We start from the raw sequence: 19693 nt of genomic DNA on the forward strand, positions 1-19693 counted from the left end.
TTCCTGCTACAGGAGAGTAAGTGTCTCTTTTATAATTTTGTAGCTACCTTTTTTGTATATTGGAGCTTTTTAAAAGAGCTGGTTATTTTTTGATTTCTCTTTAAGAAGGGTTCTTGCACAAACCAAATAAAAAAAAAAAAAGACAGTGTTTCCCAAACCAAGGCATCTGCAATGATAATAAATCATTTCCTCCTGAAAAATTCCCAGGCCCTTGGTTCTTTTCCTCGGATTGTGCCTGTGATGTTTTGGTTAGGCAGAACTTGCATAGTTAGAGAAGCCCTTCGCACTGTGTCATCCTCTTGCTCTTGTTTGCACCCCGTTGCATCTCAGCAGAGGATGGGGCTTGACCCCCCTACCATAACTGGGAGCAGCAGAGTTGGCTCCCTTGCTGGAGCTGGAAATTCCCAATGGCTGATGGGTTTGCAGAACTGATTCTTGTCAATACGTGAAACAGACATTCTTGCCAAGTTAAACCATGTGGTTTTTTTGCACTTGCAAAGATCTTTTGACTTTTTCAGGAACTTGTTGCAGTCTCAGCAGACTTACAACTATAGCAGCTTAGCAACAACTTTTGTAAATTCTCTGGAGAAGTCAGCCCAGGTACAGGTTCCCATAGTCACAGCTGCTCATTTGAAAATTAACCACCAAATCCTGCAAATAATTTTTTTTTTCATTTATGGGAAAAGCGCTAGAAGCTGTGTATGGACTTTGGAAAGGCGCGTTTGAAAAACTCAGTCTTCAACAGACTACTTAAAGCATTGCAAGAAACAGGGATGTACAGAAATGTGTTTCCAAATGATCTTTTCACACAAAAAAAAAATTAATTTTTTTCCATAAAAACTTCCTCTGTTGAAGGAAGGAAATATTACAAGAAAATGTCAGTACCAAAAGGAAGGAGATTTGGGTGTGTTGAAAGTTCAAATAGTCTCTCATCTTTAACTGATACAACTGCAGAGGCTCCCTTGCTGTGGCCTGTGTGGATGCCCTCTTACTGCCAGTGATGGTGATCTCACACCAGTGTAAGTCAAGGGTGACTGTGGGTGGATTCATGGCACAAGAACAGTGCAAAACTAGCATGAACTCGGAACCAAATCCATGCTTGGTTGCCAAGTTAAGCATATGAGGAGTTTGTAGTCAGGTACTGTTTGCGTGTTCTCATTCCCCTGTGAGACAGCAGTGAATCACCTTCATGCAGATGATCCATTGCCTTATTGAGCTCAGATTGCACAAGAGACTTGACCACAGTCAGCACAGCCGGGTATCAAATACAGTTTTGTCAGGGCAAGGACTGTCGAAGTGGTGGGTGAAAGTTAGCTGCCAAAGTCTATAGTTGCAGTAAGTAAAATCAGCTCTTTTACTGAAGGTTCAAATATCCATAGAAATAAATAAAAATTAAAAAAAAAATGGCAAGATGAATTGGGAAGGCTTAGCTCTTCTGAGGAACCTGCACATCAGGGTATCGGAAGATTTTGGCTTAGCTCTTTGCAGATGTCACAGCCCTCGGACATTTTAATACCGCCTTGCCATAGTAATAAAACATAAACCACAGATACCCTTGCTTTATTCATTGTTGCAGAGAGGGAGCTCCGCAAAGTCTTTGAGCTCAATTGACCTTATTTTTCGGCTTGACAGGTATTTAGAGAAGACAATCCGCTCAGCCGTGGAGCAGCATCTCTTTGATGTTCATGGCTCAGGCGGCCAGAGTTCAGAGGACTCTGAATCGGGAACATCTTCAGCCTCTTCTAATGTGTCTGCCAGGCAGAGGAGGCGACAGCACAAAGAGCAGGAGGAAGCCCGGAGAAACAGAGACATGTACGAGCCTGATTTCTTTGTTTTGGAAAGTATATTTGATTAAGTGTACCCTAGTCATGTCCTCTTATCAAGGCAACGCTTAGTTCTGTGATGAAATGCGCTGGCCCTTGCCCGGAGTTGAAAGTGCAGAGCTCCATTGCATCAGTTAGAGCTGGGAAATGTAGAGTTTATTAGAGGTCGTGGCGTGGGGCAAAGCATGATAAGAATCCTTTTTTTTTTTACAAAGTATGGTAGAGTTCTTAATTACAGTATTTGGAATTGTTTAATTACAGTATTTGTTGCTTTAGTGGAAATCCCCAAGCAGTTGGCCCTATTGCCTGTAACTTTCTTTAATTAAAAACATTGGGTTTAGATGCTTTTCTGAATTCAGACTGTCTTAAAAACTGAGATCAAGTTCTCCTTTTGTATGTGGAGGCACAGCTTATATTTGGGTTTATTGAGGAACCCTGGGAGTTTACCTGAGAGTGGAAAATTCTTCTTTCTGATTAATAGGAATTTAGGAATTTTTATTCACCCTGTTACACAAAGTTTAAATATGATTTAACGGTGAACTTCATTATATGTTCTGTCAAAGAGTAAAAATAATACCTGTTTTTCCTTTCATACTCCTCTACTTGTGGCATATATTGTGTGGTACAGATGTGTTACTGCCACAGCCTTAACGCTTGCCCAAGGCATAGCTATCTTCAAGAAACTAACTGCAGACTTTGCAAGTCTGTGATCTAGTCAGTGCTTACGCATATGTCTGGCTTTAACACAGCACTAGTTCTTGTAAAGAATGTATACTTGACTTGGATTGCTAGGATTTCAAGTTGGATTCCGAAATAAACATCTAGTCTCTCGTTGTTTTTTCCTGAATTCCCCAAATCCTTTTGGATCTGCAGCTTCCTATACGAAGCTGCTTTTATGCAGGTGCATAACCATCAGTACCTTCTGTTAATATTGCAGTCATGGTATATCCTGAACTGTGTCAATGTTAACATTGTAAAAAAAAAATCCATAGTTACAAAATAAAAAGCCATTTCCATAGTGAGTGAGCATGTGCTGTGAAAATGGAGGGAGAAATTAGCACTTGCAAGGCACCAGAGTATCTGGCAGCAGCTCTGAAGTAGATTTTCTTGTTTAGTAGCCCCACTGACAGGCGTCTCAGGTAAGTAGGTCAGAGACTGGCTAGTGTACGTGTTTGGAAGCATATAGTACTGCAGGGCTTCTTTTCAACATTGCATTACAGAGCTGCCTTTAGACAAGGTTGACACAGTTGTTCAGGTTCGGTCCGTAAAGCTGGAGCCAAAGCTTTAAAGCACATCGGAAGTTTTGAATGCTGGCTAGGGTTCAAATTGTTTTCCCTGGTTCCCTTAGGTCAGGTTGCTGGAAGTCCTTTGGATGAGTTACCAAAATCGGCAATTCCTGTCGAAACTTCTTTCTGAAGTTGTTGTTTTGATTGTCAGTGACTTCATCTCCTTGCCTTGTGATGGATCACAAGAGGATTTGTAATGTCACAAGATGGGATTTCAACTAGGAAGAGTTTTTATCACAGAAATACATACATGAACTCCCAGGCTTTGCAGTCTACATGATGTACAGGCTGTGTATGTGTAATTGGTCTGCTCAGGGAGTTGTAAAAACTTCCACAAAGACAAATGTGTTATCTTAGAAGTTTAATCATAGATTTACAATGCCTCTTTGTATCTCTCTTCCACCAACAAAACCTAGAGACTTGTGATCTAGAAAATCACTGACATTTTCTGGTTTTGTTTTTGATCTGAATACTTTGTCATGTTGGCACTGTCTGGATACTAGACAGTAATTGGTTTCTTGTCACAGTAGCGCAAGTCTAGTGAAGTCCTCCTGCTGTTTGTGAAAGCAGGTTTTGGAGTCTCACAGCACTGTGTAAGGCAACGACACTTAAAACAGTTAGCAAACATTCCAGTTTCAATGTCAAGTGCAAGTAGCCTGCCTTTAGCCTCCGGCAGGGTGAAATGGTGAAGAATGAAATGCATTGTGTTTCTCCTGTTCCCATAATGTAGTGATGTCTTATGTATGTGCGTCCTCATTATTGCACAAAGTAGAGGGAAGACTACTACACAGGTTGTGAATGGAAAAGTGCATGCCGAAGGATCCAGCAGGCTAATTGTGCAGGGCAAGATAAGCCGTACCCCAGGCTGCTGGAAAACATGCACAAACCCTGCTAGCCCAGAGAGTCCAATGAGTGCATCGCGTGATGACTTCCCAACATAGCAGAACAGTCCTCTGTCTTAGCAGTTGTGTTGCCGTTGCAGAGATTCGTTCCCCTTTCTGTTTCGTGTAATTCCCAAATGGGAATCAAGTATTTGGCCAAGGCACCACGGTCCTGCTCTTGCATTTAAGAATATGAGTAAGAGGGCTGATTATGCGGTGTCATGCACCAAAGGAGATCCTTGGACCGCAGCTGTGAATCACTTTTCTAAATTAGAAGCACGTGTCTCAAAGGGAAACAATGCTGCGTATTCTCTAGAAAAGTACCACAGACAGCCAGGAACTAGTCCAGTTTCCATGTGAAGTCAATGGGATTCTCTGCGTTGGCTTTAGTGGGAAGTGAATCAAGTCTCAAACGTTGATCCTCACAGCTTTCTCACCCGAGGTGTATACACCTGGCTTTCACTCCTCAGCGGGATCTGGCATTGCACAGTGTGTGTTGTTTGCTGTAGGAAGAACCAGAGATACTGGTTTCGTAGGGCGTAGAAGATGTTGCCGGAACTGCAGCAGTCAGCATGATGCATTTCTCTATTGCTACCATAAATGTAGCGGGAGTGTGTTTTAAACAACCTGTTGTTGTAATGTCCCTTTTCTTTGTAGGGAAGTTGTCAACAAAGAAAACATTCCCTCTGGATTCAGCAATCTTGAAGACTGTATTCTAGCTGCTCAAGAAGTAGAAAAATTACAAGACAACAGCTCCGGATATCTTAGTGAAAGGAATAAACCAAAACGGCAGAAATCCAGCACCAAGCTTTCCGAGCTTAATGACAACCAGGACAGTCCTGTGGTAAGCTGGCATGCTGTACTATTTGATACCTAGTACTAGGGTGGGAAAAAGTCTTTTTTATTTCAGTGCACATCTGGTTCCCCTGGGTAGCCATTTTTGCCTACAGTACAAGCATAAGTGTCTGTTTTGGACTATGGGGAACACCGAATCCCATACTGGTAACCTTTGTGATGAGGCAACTGAGAGGCTATATTTCTGCTATGATCCTCTTACTCCATTCATAGTGATTTTCTCTTTCCACAACTTTTTGCTTTTTTCTTCTGAATTCAACAAAGCATTTTGAAAAGAGAAAATAGAAGTAAGTCTTTTTCCTAGTCTTTCAAAAGTCTTCTAAGGACATCGGAACCTCAGATGTAGGTTCACGTGTTTAGGTCAAGTTTATTTTTATATTCCTGCAAAGTTCTTGATAATGAGATGACAAAGGTGTTTTATGGCTTTTCTCTAAAGTCTGTGTGTTACTGTGGTGTTTGCAATTTGCAGAACACTTTGGAGTGTGTTGGTCCAAAAGATGATTCCTGTAGTTGCCTTTTACTGAGGAGGTAAATGAAACCTATATAACGTCCTAAAAATCTGGAATACTGTAGAATTTGCCCAGCGTATTCTTGTGTGACTTTCACAGTAGAAGACAGTTTGCCAACTTTTACAAGCTGTGGAATAAAACTGTTGCACCCTCCTTCCCTCTTAACGAGACCAAACATTGATTATAGTGTGAGCAGTTGTAAAACTGTACTGTGCTTCAATGCAGAGTCTGCTTACGGTGGCAGAAGTGCTATGTGTCCCGGTGCCTGGCACCAGGCATGAGTTACCCGGTTACTAGTAACAGTGAAAGCTGTCTGAAAAGACTGTCCTTCCGAGCTATAGGGCATTTCCTTCAGTTGTACTTGTTTAAGTTTTAGAGCCTGCTGTGAGTGAGTTCCTTCTTAATGTGACATTGCGTTGGGACTCGTTTTATTTAGGTCACCAAATTGCAGTGACCTGATGCTCTTACCCTGCACAAAGATTCTAGAGAGGCGCAGATTTGGCTTCTCTTTGTGATAAAAAGAAGGCAGGATGCCAAAAGTTGTAGGCCGTGATTAGGTTTAGTGCTCAATATCAGTAACCTGCTCATGTGATACTTCATGAAAGAGCACAGTGATATAGACACATTCTCACTTGGCATGGTAGCAATGGGCTTTAAGATAGGCAAAGGTCAAGTGCTTACACTTTTTTCTGCACCTCTTCTCCGTACCTGTGGAGTGTAAAGCAGTTTAAATGTAAATGAGAATTTGACTCAGGATTTGGGAAATGAAAGACTGAGAAAGTGTCCACTTTTGCTGTGGACCTGAAAAACATTCATGAAGTCTTAAAACATGCCCAGAAGAAATGTCCTCAAACTTACCTGTGTCCACTGGACTTTGTCCTGCCCCTCATTTTTGGATCTCTTAAGGGGCAAAGGCTAAAAGAAACAAAAAAGGACTAACCTTACACAAAAAGTGCTTTGTAGATGACCATCAGTGTGGTTCTTGCTTGCTTTGCTAGAGGAAGTGTCGCAGTGGGATTGCCAACTGGGAGCATCGTTATGAAACAGCTTGCAGAGAGCACAGTGCTACTCTTTTTGGAAGAGCAAAGGCTGCTTTTTAAGTTTTCATGAGTGCGCTTATTTCATACTTGCATTTCAGAGACTGCCAGCAGGATGTGTGATGGTTTAGCTTTCTTTTGGCTGCATCTTTACGGTTCAAATAATAACCCAAATTAGACTGCCTACTTGGAGTATCAAAGGACATAACCTGCACTTTAGGATTTACTAATAGGGCTTCATCATGTAAACAAGTTTGTGATGTTGTATCTTCTTACCCGCCATTTTCTGAGCCTTCCTTGTTTTTAAAGCCTGAAAGAGTATTTAGGACAGTGTGTGGAAGCTTTCCTCTTAGCTGTCTGATTGCATCTGACTCAAAAGCGTAAGTCAGGAGTGGAAAAACTGTCAGTTCCGCTTACTCTCCCAAGCAAACCAAGCACGAAGCATTAAAAGCCTATAACTGCATTTCAGAGACATGGTAGCCAGGTACCAGTAGGACTTGAAGAATCACATTAAGCAAGGCTGGAATAACTGAGCTGTGTCGCCTTATGGGGCTGGAGGTGTAGCAAGGTGAGAGAGGGCTGTGACTGTCCCAAGCGCTGGCACAGGAACACTCCACTCTACTGACTGACTTCCTCCTATTTAAGAGGGACTTGCCCCAAAAACAGGGTAGAAAACCTCCTGGACATGTGCTCAAAGTGGCAATGTAGCTTGTCGTTATCTCAAGCTCTTAGATGACAACGGTGTTAATATTCCTAATGATAGCAAGTTGTCTTAACCATTTGAATTTCTTGCCCTGCATTCGTATCAGCACAACTTAACATTACCTCTGTGCATATGGCAGTCTCTTTGCAGTCTTCTTCTGCCCCTTTAAGAAGAAACTAGGGAAGGGTTTGGCTGAGAAGGGGAATATTCTCAAAGGTGAGCATAAGTAGTCCTGTTGGGAAGATGCTGTGGATTTTGGTACCTGCTCTTACAGGATTTGTACACACTACAGAATTGTTCCCAAGCTTGGCCTGTCTTGTCAGCCTGTAAAATAGGAACTGGAGGTATACGATGCAGCGTTATTCTGTTAGGCATTTTGAGGTCATGTGATGAGACAGATGAAGCAGTGAGCAGTTGGGGTTTTTTTGCGGGTTATGGACAATAAAGCGTGGGTTTTGTTTTGTTATGAATGTGCAGCAGGCAGTGGTCTGATTGTTGTTGTGTTTCTAGAAGTTCGGTTGGATATTTCTCTATTTGATCTGTTTAATGGCCAGCAGCTTGAATATTTTTCTCTTGTGTATCTTACTGCTTTAACATTTACTGTGTTACAGAGTATGGAAAGCTTTAGCTCATCCAGGCCTATAGACAGAACAGGACCTGATGACATGGAAATTTTATCTGAAGAAAGGTGATATTTTTATTTTTTTTTAATATATGTATGTTTTATTTTCCCTGTGGTTGTAGTACAGCCTAAGAGATCTTCCACTGCAGACTATGAGGGTGACATTTAGTTACGCTGCAGAATATTGTTACCCACCATGTTAGCTTCAAAGCAGAACTGCATGGAGGCACTGCATATGTTGTGTGGGCTCTGCCCAGCACCATACGCCAGGAAGACTCTTCTCCCAGCCTGTTAGGAACGGCACTGAAGATGCTGATGGTGCAGACTTGAAAAGAAGTCAGCTGTGAAGCACCTGAACCGGCACGCCACTCTCCACATAGGGGACTGCAGAGCCTGTCTCACCTGGCCTCTGGGTTGGGAATCCAGCCCTATTCTTTGTGCTTCGCTCTACTGCGAGAGCTGCACAGCCCCACTGTGCTTGCCTGAGATGGCCATTTCTCTTCACGGTTATGTTTGGTGGGACAGTTGTATTGGTTTGGATGAAGGGCACAGGAATTACATTTTTCACAAATAGCTCCTGAGAGGAAGCAAAATGAATAGTTCAGCAGCATGAAGTGCTGCAGCCCAGAGTGTCCCTTCACTTATGGAATGTATTAGCAAGTGTGCAGCAGTAGCAAGAATCTAAAAACCTATGTGTGCAGAAGTCCTGCTTGTTTTTGTTACAAGTCTGGCTTTGTATTTGTAATATATTGGTTTGTTTTTGTTTTTTTGTAGCAAAGAAAGTGAAAACGATGAGGTTTTTTTCAAGCACTCTCAGGTTGGTATTTTTTGGTTTTTGTTTTTCAGTTTTGTGGGCTCTAAATGGGCTTTTTATTGAGTAGAAACAAGTAGCTAGGCATATAGTTCTGGGAAATTTTGTTTCTCCAGAGAAATGGAGTTAGCATTTGCTTTTGCTTTCCCTCCCCTCCCCTCTGCTTTTTATTTACATAATTTAGGGAGCCTCTCAACCACTGAAGAGTCTGAAAGCATCTGCTTCAGTCCCTTCAGTCCTTCCTTGCCAAAAAGGGAAGCTTCACTGGAGTAAGCACTTTGGTTTAAGTGATGCCAAGTTCCCTTATTAATCATTGCAAACAGGGTGTGTGAGTGGTTATCTCCCAGGGGAGTAAGATTAGCTTGTCTCTTGATTTCTCTAAAATCATTTTGGTCTTTTATTTATGATTTCCCAATGCAGCCTGTTGCTTTTGAACATAGGTGTCTGTGATCATTTGTCTTAGAAGATCGTCTCCTGCTTCTCTCTGAGGGTTGGTGGTTGGGATGGATGTCTGGAGGGGAGACGTGTCTTTGATGGCAACAGCTTTTTTCCTGACTTTCTGTTTCTGCTCAACACCCACCTCCTGCATTCACTTTATGTTATTTTTCATCGAACTGTTCAGCAAAGCAAAGATTGGGGTTGGGTTAGGTGAACACCTTTACAATCACTGGTTCTTTTGGGTTTGCTTGAAATACCTTTAGACAGCAAATCATTTAAAATACTAGGGAGAGTTATCTGAGGCACCTCTCCCTCAGTTGTGCACCCATTTTAGAGGAGCATAGTAAAGCAGCTGTGGACAGTGTCTGGTTTCTCTGGCTGTTTGGAGCTGAGGGCTGACAGTATTTTTTTAAACTACCCTCCTCTTGTGCTTTTTTAAAAATTAAAAGCCACTATGCATTTATTGCCTTTGAAAGACTTCGTTTTCAGTAGGTATTATTTCCATCTAGCAGGAAGGGTAGAAGAGTTTATTTGCTAACAGCTGGGCTCTGACCAACTGTGTTGTAGCTGGAGAAGTTCATGGGACACTGAAACATGTAACCTCTGCAAGGGGTGCTCGGTGCTGCCTTTGATCACTGCTCTGACTTGGCGTAGATGGATTTCCTACATTGCTCCCAGAGGGTCAGTCATCCCCAGTGGTTCTGCACTTCCTCATGAGCTGTTGCATTTTCCAGAGCATGAGTTTTGCAATACAGTGTTCCTCACGTACCTGCTTGCACGTGGAGAAGGTGCTGTCACTGCCATGCCACACAATACTCCCATTAAGCTTTTAAATTAATCTGGGAGAGGTATGTTTGAATATGAAATCGTAATCTTAAAATAAACTTCTCCTTAGGAAGAGTTTTAAAATTTAGAATTTTAATGGCAGGAGAAGACATAGCCTTAACCCAGAGATTGTATTATATAGGAATTACAAGGTCGAGAAAATGTTACATTCCTGCAGGGTAGTTTTACATTCCTTGTCCCTTATAAGCCTTTTGCTTAGGGCAGCTTAAAGACATACCTTCCATAACAAACAACTCATTCAGGATGAGGAAGGGACAGGAACTTTCTTACTCTTAGCTCTTTCTCACCCTGTTTCCAGTCTGAAGATATTAGGAAATGTATTTGGAATTTTCCATAGCTACTGGTTGTGCAGAGTTCGGTCTCCATGAGGGAGTAAAAATACCTTGAAACACATATCCTGAATGAACTTTAAGTGCTTTTGTAGCCTTCATAATCTGCCTTTGGAAGTAGCTAAGCTCGAGAATGTAGACTGTGATTTGAAAAAAACAGGTTTCTGGTACCCAGGTTGTGATAAGCGAAGGGAGTTTAAGATCCACACCGACATGGCAACAAGTGTAGAGGGGGATTGGCGTGACTCAGGAGTAAGGCAGCAGAATGGCTGTGTTCTTGCATCAGATTATATCACCAAGAGGTGCTTAAGGATGCTTCCTGCTTGCAGTCGTAATGGATGGTCAGATGTAGGGGAAGCAAGCCTTTTAAATGAAATTGATTTGAATCCACATGTAACCGAATGGAGTACAACCTTCTGATCAGAATTCAAAGATCTTTCTGTTGCTGTTTATTTCTAGCTGCCTGAGCTACTCTTTATGCTGAATCTCCGTTGGAGCGGGGAGAATGAAAGCAGCAGACTTATCCCCAAGTTACTTAGATCTGTAGTTACTGGTGCCTGCAAAGCATGGCTGCAGAAGCAGCTTCTACAAAGCAGAACTCGAGTGCCTAGTTGGAAGATAATTTTTTTGTGGTCATTTATGTAATATCCGCAGTGCACTGTGAGTGCCAACTGCTACTGGGATCGACAACTTGCTGCCCTTTTGGTTTGTAAGAAATTGTGGCCTATCCGTAGCTAAAGCACAGTAGTTCTCACTTCCTTGTTTTTCATCCTGGAGGTTGGCAACTGGTGGCATCAGGAAATCAAATAGGAAAACAAGTGATGGGAATACTGAATTATCTACCACTCTACAGGTTTGGAACGTTAATGCAAAGAAGGTTAAACATCTGCTTTCTGGAGTCTCCTGGGTTTGTACCACCGTTGTTCTTCAGAACACCTAATGATTTATTCATTGTATTAGGGGCTACATCAGTGAGCAAGGAAAGGAGAGTAACTGGCTGCAGGCACAGCACAGGCCTGTTTTTAAACAGCTTTAAAATATTTCCAACAACTGGGGTGACTTTAGAAGGAAGAAGACATTGATACGATCTTTCTAATATATCTGTAATGGAGATGTTTACCCATCTGGGAAGTGCTGTTATATCTGCTACAGATATCTTTTAAGATATCTTAATAAGTCAAGAGACTGTACGCTCTTCATAGAAAGACATTTAATTCTGGAATTAGTATCAGTAGTGGTGGCGAGATGGTATTGTCAGGTTTCTCCCTTTGAAATTGTTAAAATCTAGATAAGTTCTGTTCTTTACACTTCTTGATATTATTAAAAATAGCACCTATTTTGAAACGTACCACTCTATATCATTCAGCCTTAAAATACTCTGCTGGCAATTTAAATGCAGTTTATCGACTGGTACAATTTTTTCTTTAGTAAATGTAAAAGACTGCCTGTTTCTGGCCACTAACCAGTCTTTCTGTTTGTAATATGCATTGACTATTTAGATTCTGGCAAGAAATTTGTTACTGGACCTTAAAGAAATATTTAAGTTCTCCCAACCTGGAAGCAGCTTAAAAGATATTGAATGGTGAATTAGCATTTTTCCATGTACAGCTCTCACAATAAACACGTTTGTAATCAGATTTAGTGTCAAGCTGTGCGAGTTATTAGTGCTTGGCAAACTGTCGTCTAGTGTTTCCTTTTGTTATAATGTTTCAAAAAGGCGATTTATTGAAATGAAAAGGAAATACAAACCTTATGCAAATACAATGCAGAACACTCCTTACAAATACCAGGGTGTTCATCACACAGGTTTTTAGAACCGTAGAACAGCCCGGGTTGGAAGGGATCTCGAAAGATCACCTAGTCCAACCTTTCATGGGACAGGGAGTCTAGATGAGATTGTCTAGCACCCTGTTCAGTTGCAGGGATTGATGGGATTGAATCCAGAGAAAAACATTTCTTCATATGATTTGTCTACTGGGCAGGTTTTTTCCTTCTCTACACGGAGCTTACTTGTTTTTCTCTGCTCAAAGGGAGAAAAAAAACCCAAACACATCATTAGCTTTACATGGATTAAAAAAATCAAATGTGCCTTAGTGGCATGTGCTAAGGATATTGATTTAGTGCAGTTTGGCCATGCTTCTGGATTCACAAGTAAAATACATCCAAATATACCGGTTATTTTCTTAAGGCCCATTTACTTCACCCACCAGCATATGCAGATTGCTAACTAGATTATCAAAATACCTGCGGGGGGGAGGGGGAAGGGGGGAATCCGCCTCTCTACCTGCTAGAGAGAATCGTGTCTAAACTGTTCTTACCAAGACCAAATAGTTTATGTAGTAATGTAATGCTCTTTGAATAGCTCTGCGCTTGTTGGTAGGTTTATACATATCACACTATATGTTTATGTACGTGCTTTACACTTCCTTTTCCCTACTGCCCTCTGTGAGGCATTGCAGCTAATTTATTTTAGAATGACAAAACTGCTCATGTCATCAAGCACTATTACAGACACGCGCACTGTGTATCTGGGTTGTGGGAACGGCAGTGATTTCTGCATAAATGCACACGACGTGTGGTATGTGCAGGGGTGAACAGTGGTGAGACAAACAGCGGTTGCTTCTAGGTAGTGCTAAATGATGAATCATTTACTTGACAGCATTCTGCCTCTTTTTTTTTTTTTTTTTTTTTTTTTTTTTCCCTAAGTCATTGGATGCCTGTGTGAATTTTTTGGCTTTTTCCCAGAGTCCACACTGCTTCCAGCTGAGATGCCAAAACCCACTGCCGTTTGGATTTGCGCAACACTGCTTTAATACCCAGAGCTCCTCCATAAATAGTTCTGCTCTCCCCACGCCCAGCTAGAAAACAACCACAGGAAATCGGGGAATGTGCAGCCAGCGCAGCTTAGCTGGCACTAATTGATCTGAGCCAGCACAGCCTGCATGAGAGCATTCATGTACGTAGCCTGCACTGCTTGCTGTCTGCGGCTGCTACCTCAGGAGCTCCGGTGCCTGCTTTTTAGAAGACACCATATTGCTACAGCCTTACAACGGCAGCGGCGTTCTTGTTGTTGCTCTGAGGAGTTGTGCTCCTGTAGGAAGTGTATGCAGCCGCCCCCTCTCTCTTCCTTTCTCCCTGCCTTCCTTCCTCCCTCCCTTTTCATCCCCATCCATTACTGGAGGCTTTTTCAGCTGCATGCAGTTGTCAGGGCAGGCAGTCTCGGGAACTTGCAGTGGCTTTCTAAAGAAGGAAAAATGCAAGGAAGGCAGATGGACAGATGTTTTTACCGGTGTGAGTGAGCAATTAGTACGTAGGGGTCACCAAGCAGGGGATTTGGATTTGGAGCTGGAAATGTCAGGGTCTGTTTGTTTGGATCTTTGTAGCTAAAGGCGTGAGCTTACTGCTGCTGTGACTGCAGGGTGTTTTTTCTCCTCCTCTGCCTCCTGAAACATGTTTTTTTTTTCTTTCTCTCTCATTTCTGTGGGTGTATGGGAATATAGCTGACTTCAGGTATGAAGATTCAAGAGCATCCAAGCATTCCTGAAAACAAGCTGCAAAGAAATCAAGATGCTGATGATCAGGAAAACAGCTTTGTGTCAGAAGTGCCTCGGCTGGATTTGACAGCGCTATGTGATGACAACAACTGGGAAGGTAGGATTGCGTGATGGCGGGTTGTATGAGTGAAAGGAGAGAGAGGGAAATCTGAGTGGGCTGGGTATTATCTTTGTGTGATCATGTTCCCTTGCCAAAAGCAACAGGAAAGCAATTTTGCCCTGAATATGGAACCTAAAGTTTGGAGAAGCTGGATAGGTAACAATTCTAATTGTCACTTAGAGGAAGAAATTAATTGTTTTATTCTTGAAGTTACTTTCATGTGCTGTTTAGTAGTGTTAAGTCCCTGAGTGTTTAAGGATAACTTATTTCTTGGTGGCTGGTCACTCGAGTATTAAGCTAGGCTGCCCCACACTTCAAAGAAACTGGGTATTTCACAGTCTAAAAGGAGCTTCCTTCTTTCTCCCTTTTCTTCCACTTCGGTCACTGTTTGGAAATGAATGATTTGGATCTGAAAAGCACAGCTGGAAAAAAGGCTGTCTATCTGCTGTTCTGTCTTTTGATGGCTCTTACAAAAAACTTCCTTTTTTTATGTATGCTGTGAAAAAATTATGATCACCAGCTCAAACAGCAGTGTTAAATTACATGTGGTTTAAATTATTTTAGTACTGTTTCTTAACTCTCATCTCTAAAGTGCATGCTTGGCTGGCTATTTGCGCTGACTAACTTGAGAGGGAAATCTGGAGGAACTCTGTGGGTGCCACGAACCTCAGTTTCACTGGAAATTGATGAATTGAAGGTGTCCAGCACCTCTGAGATCAAGCCCTTCTCCAGTTACTGAATATGTGTGTATAAGCAAGAATTCTTCTGTTAGGCTGTGCTTTAGGAGTGAAAGACGAGCTTTGACAGGGAAGAAACAGGATAATGTGACTATGGTATTTTAATAAAGCAAGAGAGGAAAAAAAATCTAAAAAAAAAAATCTCTGAGGAACACTGAGAAATTAAGTTCTCTGCTCCTGCCTCAACAGCGTACGTGACCTAGTATATTTTGCCTTTCCCTCTAGGAGGGGAGTAGTTATGACACTTTAAGTAAAGAAAACCCATAGCCATGGCTGCCTTTGATTCAGCCAGGCAACTAGTCACCATGGACGGGAGGGAATTTCTCCACTTGCTTGGTAGGCGGGGATTCCCTGGGTGGTATCACCACGCGTGCAGCATGGCTGATCAAAGCACCATGGAAGGGCTCCCAGGAGGCCTTGGCCGCCTTACGTGTTTGCTGAGATGCTAATTAGCACTGGCCCGCAGGGTCTCGAGCCAGGGTGAGCACGGCTGTGTTCTCAGAGGCGATGTGTGGCTTCAGCCGTCATGTGAACCTTTGGAAATAATGACTCTTTTTTTTTTTTTCTTCCTGGGTTACTAATGGGAGTCATATGAATGCATGAAGAGGAGAACACACTCTTTTCTGTCTGCCAGAGGCTTTCCCGTTGTATGAAAAAGTTGCACCTTTGGTACAAATCCTTCTTCATAGGCAGGCTCTTATGTTTGTATTCTAGCTTTCTTGCCCTGCAAATATGAAACAGGACTATGAGCACGTGTGACCGTGCTTGAAGAGTGATTCTTTCGGATTCTTCCTTCCTCCGTTCTGTTCACGTGTTTCACAAGAGGAGGAGGTGGGCAGCTGCAAAAGAATCAGCTGTCCGGGGCGAGAGAGATGTCATCTAAAATACTTGCCTTCTAGAATCACCATTTTGTTGGCGCAGATGAAAGAGCAGCAAAATGGTGCCTTCTGTGTCTCAGCAAGGAAAGACTGAGTCTTTTCTAGCTGTGGATGTGAAATCAAGCTGGCAGCAGCCAGGAAGGGGAAGATGTTAATGTCAACTCTGACTGCTTCTGCAGTCTGTCGTTGAGACTGGCTGTGCAAGGCAGGGTTGTACCACTCAGCCACAGCTCTAGCACAGCCAGGGCGTCCTCCCTTCCCCTGCCAGCATGTGTCAAACCTTCACACGGCTCTTCAGCATCGGTGCTGCAACTCTGGTTGCATCCCCAGTGAAAAGAGAAAGGACTGTGTCTCCAAATGCAGTAACACTGGGTTATTTATTGCTTTGCTCTAGCAAATTCGGTAGGTCCATTTCTCAGAAAATTACCAATTCCTCCAGGACATAGTTGAGCTGACTTTTGGGGGCAGGGTCCCCTGTATCATACTGCAGAAGATACAGAGCATCTAGGGGCCAGGGCAGCCGCTCGCCCAGTTACAAGTGGCTTGTGAGAACAATTACATGTTGAGGGGTTGCCTTCAGCTGTAGCTGTCACTGCCTCCAGGTAAATGTTAGGAAAGGGCCTTGAAGAATGGGCACAAAATTATGCCAGACGACTTTGTCCGTTGACTAGCTTTTATTTGTCACTCAGGCAGACTCTCCAGCATGTTAAGACCAGAGCTGCCTTAAAAATCCTCATTTGAAGGCATGGAACTGTGAAAACTGCTGCTAGGTGAGCTGACAGGGCCCCCTGCCTTTTATGTTATGCTAGAAGTAATTTTTACCGGATTATTTTTTTTTTTCAAGGTTCACTGCATAGTCAGATCTGTACACAAGAGGAAAAATTTGCTGTACTCCTCCAGGCTGTGATGTTCCCTTTACCTAAAGCTGAGCAGAGAGAGGACAGAGACACTTGCTTCCCACTTCCTCCAGTGCACGGGCTCACACTCTGGCATGTGCCTGCTTTCTGCCTCCGCCTTGCCTGCTACCTATAGGGGCATATGTCTAGTAATCATCAGGCTATTGGTGTAGTATGGAGGGTGTGAGCAGTGCCCCAGCCAAATTCAGGTGCTGAACACTTAGCCTAGGCGCATTTCCCATGGTCCGAGAGAAGTACTTTACTCGTGTGCATTTGGCGGATGCAAATCAAATACTTTTGTTCTTCAGGCTGTGTGTGCACCAAGCTGTCTCTGTGAACTGGGGTGTCTGCCTGCCAGGCTTGCCGGCTAAGCCGGTCAGTCGGTGCCAGCTGAGACGACTTGCGAGCAAGCGTTTTCAGAGCTACTTTCATAGCAAAGGTTTTTAATTGTTGTGGATTACGTTTGAATCGGGTGCTGTGAGCGAGGAGGACAGAGTGTTCTCTCACAGCCCAGCACTATTGTGCAGATTTCTTACCAAATGTTTCTAATTCAAGCCCAGAACTCGCTATCCTGCCCTCAAGGAAAATCTGGAAGTATGTTGCTCTTCATAACAGGGGCTGGCCCTGTCAGCAGCTTGGAGCTGAACAGGCATTTCAGTAAATCGATACGATGCGTGTGATTGCTGCCTACATCGCCTGATTACTGACGTTTTAAAAAAAGTTCTGTAGATGAGATTTCAAGCAGAGTTTGCAGTAACAAGCACTTATGAAACAATCAGCGGACGTTTTTCTGCAAACTTTCAAGCTTAAAAAAAAAAAAAAAGAATAGAAGCAGAATTTTTAAACGCAATTTGAGTTTTCAGTGTTGAGAACTCAAGTACTGCAGCACTGAAACCCTGAGGGTGAAGCTGGTCTACAAACAGTTTCGACATTGACTTTATTGATACTTTCCCATGAAAAAAAGGACAGAGTAATGCGAAAAAAATCCAAAGAGTATAACAACAGGGAAGCTGGATTTAGAGTTCCTTTTTTCAACAGTGTGGACTTAGATACATCAGTGTATTTGTGTGTAACACTCTTTAGCGTAAGAAATCCAAAGGTGATGAAACATTGCATTTTTATTACTATGCATAGAAAAGAATAATCACATTGTTTACTGATTTTATACAATCAGTATTTTAAATATGTGTTTTTCATTGTTTATTATGATGTTATATTATAAACAAAATACAAAGTTGGCTTGCTAGCTGACAGATGTGTCATCTCACTAACTGAAAAGGTGTGGAAGCACTTTATTTGGGCCATTCTTTTTGATCTACGTAGGAAGAATACCTCCTGATGTATTCAAACAAGATGTTTTCAGTTATTTATAAGATGAGTAAAATAGGTTGTTACTGAGGTAGTGAATGTTTTATTCACTTCATTATGAGAGGTCTTTCTGGGGTCTTTCAAGTGGGATTTAATACTAGGACCTCAGGTGTTTAATTAGTTTAGGCTTTTTAATCCCTCTGGACCTCCTTCAGTTTACAGCAGCTAAGATTTGGCCTTCTTTGTTTGTCAGATGGGTGTGTGTAGAAGCAGTGTTAGCAACATATATCAGCTGTGTGGCTGCAGGGAGGGAAACGGATGCCTGAGGCATTTTGCCGGCCGCATCTCAGGTAGGATGTGTGTGTGGGTACCCCTCTGTTGGCCCTGCAGCCCCCAGTAATTCAGTGGCAAATGTACAGTGTAATCATAAAAAAAGTCAGCTTTTGTCAGCAAGAGGGCTTGGAGCTCACCAATAATACACCAATTTGATGCGCTGAATCTTTCTTCCTTCTCGCGTGACACAGGTTTATTAATATCTCCAGCCCTCTATGCAGCAGGTTGGCAGAGAGGTGGTGTTGCCACAGGCGTATGTGTGCCTACAGAGTTCTGCAGAGCAACACCTGGCAGATGGCTGACAGCTTTGTTGAAAGATTAGCTGGTTGTGGGAAGTTGAGAGGGAGTGTAGCACTTCTGAAGGACTGCAGGCTCAATACCAGCGTATTTCACTTCTTCTGCGCCAACTTGGAAAAGACATACCTAAAAGAAATGCGTTGAGAGTCTGACCATAAATAGAAAACTTTTTCACCCTTTCTCTGCACTGGTACAGCCATGGTGGTTGAATGTTCCCAAATATTATTTTTCTTATGAAATGTTGTGATTATGGAAAATGGGGGGAAAAGTAGTACATAGAAAGAATGTGGAGATGAGTAGAAAGCTGAGAGTTTTCTCTGAGCAAGAGAGATCTGTTCAAGACAGAAGATGAAGAAGGGTAACTGCTCTGTCAAGTTAATGGCAAAGGAAAGGTAAAGCAATTACATTCTTTGCTGAGATTTTATTCTTCAATTAGCAGAAGGGCAAAAGGGTGACAACATTAATCCTGATAGCAGATACTTCAAACCTGAACCATTAAGTACAGGAATATAGCAGCCGTCAGAAAAGGCTCAACACTTTGATAGTGATCTTGGATAAATGAATAACAAAAGGTATTATGTATTTTGTTAAAAATGAATTGATTGATTGTGCAGTGTCAGAAAAAGTGGCAGCTGACCTTTATGGGGTTCCTGTATATTTGTGCAATCTAGCAATTCCAGTGCTTCCAGCTGAAGTGCCTGGCACCTGGCCAGTACGCGAGAGAAGTCAGTCAGACTATAGCTCTGGTCCACTTGATGATCTGGTGTAGATATGAATCCATAATCCTATATACCTAAATATGTTCCTTAATTAATTGCTGTGTTATTTTCTAGGGGTTAGCCATTTTGTGTCCAGATGAGATTTTTTTGCTTCTAAATACTTACAGTCAGCAAGGGAAACAAGTTACCCATAGAGTCAGGCCTTCCAGGAGCAAGGGTTAAAACCAGCTGATTTTCTACAGCGGCCATTTCTTATGTCAAGTCTCAAATTTGATTTTTCTTTTAAGGGCTCTTCTCCTTCTCCTTTTTAACACTTTCTCCTTTGGAATGTGAATTTCTATTTTGGGGTAGTATTTTGAAATCAACAAAATAGAAAGTACCCATACCTCGAACTCGGCTAGCTTGCATGAACTGCTTTGCTGTCTGTCGGGGTTTGACCAGAGGCTCTTTGAGCTATCGCAATTCCCTGAATGTCGCCTGCTATCTGGTATATAAATCCACCTTGGGACAAAGTCACGTGCGTCATGCATGATTAATAATGGCTTTGATAGCTGGTGTGGTAGGAGCTTAATTTGGTTACTGCTAAATATGCTGTTGATTTCTTCTAAGTTTATTCCATCTATGTAAATCTGGTGGAGGTGTGATTTAACAATTTCCAAGAGCAAATTCTGTTTGGAGTGAGAGAGTATTCCAAAAATTGGAAGTGAGAGTTGTCTGGAAGAATCACATTC

The 19693-nt window shown here is 42.3% G+C and overlaps 1 protein-coding gene across 1 annotated transcript in view; it reads left to right on the forward strand.

Moving 5' to 3' along the window:
* The window catches only part of FAM13A (family with sequence similarity 13, member A), a 133279-nt gene that overhangs the window by 94667 nt on the left and 18919 nt on the right, over nt 1–19693 (forward strand). Inside the window, exons 9-14 of the mRNA XM_009893746.1 lie at nt 1–16; nt 1633–1812; nt 4648–4834; nt 7706–7782; nt 8491–8533; nt 13641–13791. Of these exons, the coding sequence (XP_009892048.1) occupies nt 1–16; nt 1633–1812; nt 4648–4834; nt 7706–7782; nt 8491–8533; nt 13641–13791 (654 nt within the window). The remainder of the gene's footprint in view (nt 17–1632; nt 1813–4647; nt 4835–7705; nt 7783–8490; nt 8534–13640; nt 13792–19693) is intronic.

This window comes from Charadrius vociferus, unplaced genomic scaffold, assembly GCF_000708025.1.
Source record: "Charadrius vociferus isolate BGI_N301 unplaced genomic scaffold, ASM70802v2 scaffold59, whole genome shotgun sequence".
NCBI lineage: Eukaryota > Metazoa > Chordata > Aves > Charadriiformes > Charadriidae > Charadrius > Charadrius vociferus.